This window comes from Hyperoodon ampullatus, assembly GCF_949752795.1.
Source record: "Hyperoodon ampullatus genome assembly, chromosome: 15".
Taxonomy (NCBI): Eukaryota; Metazoa; Chordata; class Mammalia; order Artiodactyla; family Ziphiidae; genus Hyperoodon; species Hyperoodon ampullatus.
The window spans coordinates 12920860-12926859 of record NC_136928.1 but is presented as its reverse complement, the minus strand read 5'-3'; the positions used below and the strand labels follow the sequence as shown (position 1 = coordinate 12926859).

General features: G+C 48.6%; 1 protein-coding gene across 1 annotated transcript in view; it reads right to left on the bottom strand.

Moving 5' to 3' along the window:
• Positions 1-5521: 5521 nt before the first annotated feature.
• The window catches only part of ANAPC1 (anaphase promoting complex subunit 1), a gene marked incomplete at its 5' end in the record, with an annotated part of 93404 nt that continues 92925 nt past the window's right edge, over positions 5522-6000 (bottom strand). Inside the window, one exon of the mRNA XM_079720898.1 lies at positions 5522-5887. Coding sequence (XP_079577024.1) covers positions 5772-5887 — 116 coding nt within the window. The 3' untranslated portion in view covers positions 5522-5771. The remainder of the gene's footprint in view (positions 5888-6000) is intronic.

The window sequence follows — 6000 nt, the reverse complement described above, 5'->3', positions numbered from 1 at the left end:
TGTCCAGGTTTACAGCTCTCTATATGTATAGCCCCTTTAGGTAGGAAGTCTTATTACTGGGCAGCTGCTATACAGTATTACTAGGTAATCACTGCAATTGCCAGACAGAAACTATCTAGCTCTTTGTCTCTCTTTTTTCCCCTGGAAATGTCTAATTGTGCCAAGAAATTTCTGGTAAGGTTCCCAGGAACCTCACAGTCAAGTCTTCTAAAAAGCCGACTCCTTTCAGGAAGCAATACAGTTGTTCAATGCTCTCTATCCCATGAAGGCTTAGCATTTGCTTCGAGTCCTCGAAACTGCCAGCAGCAAACGACCACAGTACTTTTCAGTCTGTGACACCCAGTCTGTGCTGCCCCAGAAGGCCAAGGTGGAAGCAGCTGGGCTAAGGGTTGGTTCTCTCCTCAGGGTGGCCGCTGAGGGGCAAACCCAGAACCAACAGGACTGGGCAATGGGCCACACTATGCCTCCCTCCACACACCTGGGACTCCGTCCCAGGAAGCCTGACACAAATGGGGCCAACCCCAATGCCTTCCAGGTACTCAGCTAAAAGGTCGCCCATTCTTCCTTTAGTCAGAGAGTCCCCTCAGCATGTTAGGGGAAACCCAAGGCCACTCGGGGAGGTCACTGCTGCTGCAGCACTGAGGCTGGTGCCATTCGGGGGAGCTGGTGCAAGGATTACAGGACTGCAGAGACATTTGGGGCTTTCAGAGAACAGCTGAGTGTCTGATAATGGAAAAGGCAAGTGAACAGCACTGGGAGCTCAGGGGAGATAACCAAGGGGCTGGAAACTCCATAAGCAAAGCCCAGGGGAGAACAAGTGGTGGGGACTCGGTATGGGTTGTGTTCACATCTGGGTCATTACATCCCACACAGCATCACAGGGTCTGCTCAGGAACCCAAGCAGAAAGGGTGCTGATAAAGGGAAGCAGATGGAGGGGTCTTTGGAGCAGATGATGAAGAAGCCCCAACAAAGCTCCAGAAACTCCAGGGCGGGGCCCCCGGGCAGAGCTGGTATTAACGCCCTGCTGCCAGGTGTGCACCATCTGCCCTCGTGTCCGCCTATAACGGCTTCACCTCCTCTCCCACCTCCCGGCCTTGCTTGGGCATCTCTCGCTGGCACCTCCCAATGGCACACTCTTACCTGGTCCCGTACGGGAAACACAGGTGGAGGCTAAGGAGAGAGGAGGAGGTGGTGAAGACGCCGAGTTGACATCCAGGCCCCGCACAGGGCACAGGGGATGACCTACAGGTGAACCAGCGCAACACAGGGGGTGTGGAGGGAGGTGACCGGACAGCACCTGCGCCCTCCTCTGGGGACCTACAGAGATTTCATCGCCTGAGGGCTGGAGCTCCTCTCATCTAGATCTTACCAGGCAGGAGACTGCAGCCAGGGATGCTAATTACAGTGGATTTGCTAAGGATTCTTCCTTCAACTCCAGAGTTAGACACGTTTACCCAAAATATCTTCTTAATCTCTGAAATGGTACAGTAAGCAGAATTAAAACATTCTTGATAAGTGAAGGATACGCACACAAAGAAACACAAATGAAAGAAAAACAAGTGGCACCAACTAGCTTCCAACCACTGTCCCTGTGATGAGCCCCCCAGTAATGTGACTCCACAGATCAGGATCTGGCATGTCTGGGTTCTGAAAGCACACGGTCCACAGTGTCCCAAGGCCCTGCACCTGCACATAAGACTCAGGATGGCGCCACTGACTACACAGGCAAGGCGAGACACTTCACACCTTAGTACTGGAGTAAAAGCAGTGGAAATTAAGAACATGTGCTTACTTACAGATTTTCATTGCTTTTATTGAGCTTAGTATAAAATTACTTCTTTTCCTAAATTTCCTACTTCATGTCTTAATATACCATGGAAGAAATATTTTCAGCTAAAAGAGAAACTTTTTAATTAAGATGTTGTAATGACCAAGAAAGCAACACACAGGCTAATTCAATTAATGTAATTCCAAGAAATTACACAAAGCCCTTTGTTTTTCCAAAGATGCACAGAGAAAGGAAGAGTCAGTGTGTCTGCTTTTTAAAGGTGTTCATAAACTCTGCCTGGTGCAACGTCCTTGTAACTTACACTTAATCGGCAACGTCCTTGTAACTTACATTTAATTGGCCTCTTCCTGAGGGTCTACTGGACCAGGAAGACAGGCAGTAAAGGACCAGGTTCTCAGGCAGAAACAGCGTGGTCTGGGTGCCCAGGCTTGTCTGGGCTGCGATGGGGAGCGGTGCGGACTTGGGCCAGCCACCCCTCCCTGAGCCTCCGGGTCTCAGCTGTAGAACGAGGGGCAGGACCAGATGCCACCTGAGGGAGCTTCTGGTGCAGCTGCCTGATCGATGGGCTCCCCTCGTCTGGGGCCTGAAAGTCCTGCCCTCTGAGCAGCCCCCACTTTCCATCCCAGCCTCACTTTCACTCAAGAACATAAGATGGAGCAAAGCAAGAGGATGGAGAACAGGCAAGTCTTCCTGATCCACAGGCAAAAATCAAGGATGTGGTTTTAGGGGCTCTTTTATCGAAAAAGACTTTTCGGAAGCTTGTGACTGTAATGAGAAGCAACCAATGTATTTTGGAGTAGGGGGAACCTGGCCTTGGAAGCAGGAAAACACAGTCACCTGGGAAGCTTTGGAACCAGCGTGGGTATCTGCCGGGCGCAGTAGGTGCTGACAGAGGCCTCCACGTGGAGGGGGTGCTTTTCTGGCCTCACCTCTGCTTCCTTCCACTGCTGGTTAAAAATTGCAGACACAGGGGTACAGAGGTGACCAAATCCTGTCCCTTCCCCCATTGCTTAACTGGAGAGATCGTCATACAGTGAGGCATTTTCCCCAAAATCTGGTCAGAATGAGGATGGGGAACCCAGAAGAGAGGCCCCCAACCCTGTATGAAGGAGGCGACAAAGTCTTCCTGCTTTGGTCTCACATTGGTCCACGGCCTTCAGTTTCCCCCAGTTCCCAACACCCTCTCCCGGCCTGGCCTACTCCTGTCGCTCAGACTGGGCTTTGGCATGTGCTGCCCTTGGAATCGTCACAAGCCCATTCCTCTGACAATTCCTGCCTCGGCTCCCACAGGCTCTGGCTTCCAGTCCAATGCTGGCTCCCACGCTGGGGCCTGTCTGCAGCCCAGCAGGCTCGCCGACCTCCCACCAAGCGTGTTTGCACACTGACCACCAGGCTGAGAGGTGCGAGCCCCCTCCTTCCTGCCTCCTCTAGGATGTCAGGAGATCCCCTAAGCTGGGACGTGCCCCTCTCCGTATGCTGTGAAGTCAGCTGGTTTCTAGACAAAGGGTGAGAAAGTGGCCTTATTCAAGTAAGATGACGCAGCACCAAGGAGCAGTTCTGTGAGGCTTACACCAATGGAGTCCTGCGGCTAAGGCCTGGCGTCTAAGCCTCAGAGCTTCCCACAAGTTCATGCCTTCACTCCTTTGGAAGACACTCGAGCCAGGAGCACAGATGTCAGCATCCGTCGGGGAAAACAGTAATAACCTGAGTGTGTGTGTGACTGTACTGTTTCTTTAATAATGTCCATCTATGGAGGCAATGACATGCATTTCCATCTGTGTAAGCAGAGAAGATGGATGGACAAGTGAGGAATCATACTGTGACAGACATTACCAGTACTCACCAGTGTCTAGTTCTCCCCTTTGTGAAAGAACACGTACAAGGTGGAGCCATTTATTTCATGCCAACAGGCTGTAGCCAGAAGTGACATGGGCCACTTCTGGGCCAAAACACTCAGAGCTGGATGCGTTTCTCCTGCTCTTCCCTGCCATGGTTGTGAGGAGGCTAAAACATTCTGGATGGTGAGGGCCATATTCTCAAGATTTTTTGAGAGCCCACAAAGAGCTGGCACTGACTTCTCTGATGGTCCTAACATGTTTGCTCGGGAGCAGAGTGTCCAGATCATCATCTGTGCTCCTCGGGAGACCCCAGATATAAAGACCATGCTGTTTCCAGACCATCTACAATCTTCCATCCTGCTCTCTCCCTTATAAAGCCTGATTTTTGCTTTCATTGACAACATTCCAATGACTATTCTCCTTCGTACACCAGAGTTCATACGTGTGCAAACAACTCAGGTCATTCTTCAATCAGAGAAAAGCTTAGAAGTTATAAACAATTGAGGGTGAAGTCAGCAACAGCTGCCCAATGCTGAGTTCTCTATACCCTGATTCAAATGGAATTTCCATAATCTACCATTTTAATTTTTTTCTTTTATTTTTAATTACAAGAAAAAACTCTTTAAGTGTGAAGGAAGCACATTTCACCCTCCCTATCAGCCACCTTGCCTATGCTTCACACGCAGGGGCAAGTCCCGGGGCGGGCACACAGGTGGAACAGTGAAGGTCCGAAGAGAACCACTGATGCACGCCTTCCGGACGAAGCCCCCTCTGCAGGAGCAAACACCACATGGGTTTTTGTCAAACTCTCAATGGAAACATTTCTATTTGCTTTGATTTTTACTTTTAAAGCTAAACCCCACAATTCAGGGTGTGGAAACACGAAATCACTGGATGGACCTTGCAGCTTTGACCAGTTTACGGTCCCACCGGCCATTTAGGAGGCAGAGGGCACATCAGTATCTGGACAGCAGGGAGCCTTCTTCTTCCTGGACTGGAAACCTGAAGCTGCAGACACCTTTATACGAATCCCTTTCCTCAGCATCTGGTCCAGAAACTTGATACAGACGTATGTTCTCTAAATCCTGGGTGGAAATGAACTTTTTTCTTTTTAATACATTTATTTATTTTATTTCATTTATTTTATTTTTGGCTGTGTTGGGCCTTTGTTGCTGCGAGCGGGCTTTTCTCTATTTGCGGCAAGCGTGGGCTACTCTTCGTTGCGGTGCACGGGCTTCTCATTGCTGTGGCTTCTCTTGTTGTGGAGCACGGGCTCTAGGCGCATGGGCTTCAGTAGTTGTGGCACACGGGCTCCGTAGTTGTAGTTCGCGGGCTCTAGAGCACAGGCTCAGTAGTTGTGGCACACGGGCTTAGTCGCTCTGCGGCATGTGGGATCTTCCTGGGCCAGGGCTCGTGTCCCCTGCATTGGCAGGCGGATTCTTAACCACTGTGCCACCAGGGAAGCCCCTGAACTTTTATTTTAAAATATAATTTCTGAAGACCTCTCTGTAGTAGACATTTCTTATTTTCTCTATTTAGAGCAGGCTTCATGTTGGGCAATTCTTCGTTAGGGTATAAATCTCCTCCTGTTTAAGATGATCAATCATACTATGAGGATGCCTGGCACTGTCACAGGATGTACGAACTTACTTTAGACAAGACTATGGTGACACCTTAGGAAATGCTAAAAGCCCTTCATTGCTGCAGAAAGTAAAACTATATGACAGAGCCTCTTTAAAAACTTTGCATTTCTGAGCATAAAGTCACTTCACCTGAATCACCATTTCACCTGAATCACCTGAAATCCTTTGGAAAGATTTCAAAAACTAATGTCCATCTCAGCCCCCACTGCTCTACTCACTGGAACCCCAAACTAATCATCAAGAGTTTTGAGAACAAACCAAAAAATTTTATTTACAAAAGTAAATTTTCACTCATTTTTATATTCTTATAATGTTAATGCCAACAGCAACAGAGTCTCTGGGATATTTAAAACCCTTGATTTTAAAATACATTGAGGTTTGTGCAGCTCATTTCCCCCCCAGTTATATTATAAAACTTATAAAGGTTTCTTTAGCTTTGTTGTTTGGTCACGTTTTTGTGCAGAAGTCACGTTTCAGGGTAGGCTTACCACCAGACATGATCACATAAGCATTGGCTGTGGATTTCCAAGAAGCAAAGGAGCCAATCTCAGCAAAGCTCGCACTGGCATCTTCAGCTGTTTAAATTTGAAGAGGAGTTCTGCGAAGCTTGTGTTCCCTAAAGAAATGGAATTGGAGGGAAGGGGTCACATATCTAAATAAATTCAGCAACACATCCTCTTTCAAGGAAGCTTCAGATACATAATCACATTTCAAGCTGGCGTTCTTCCA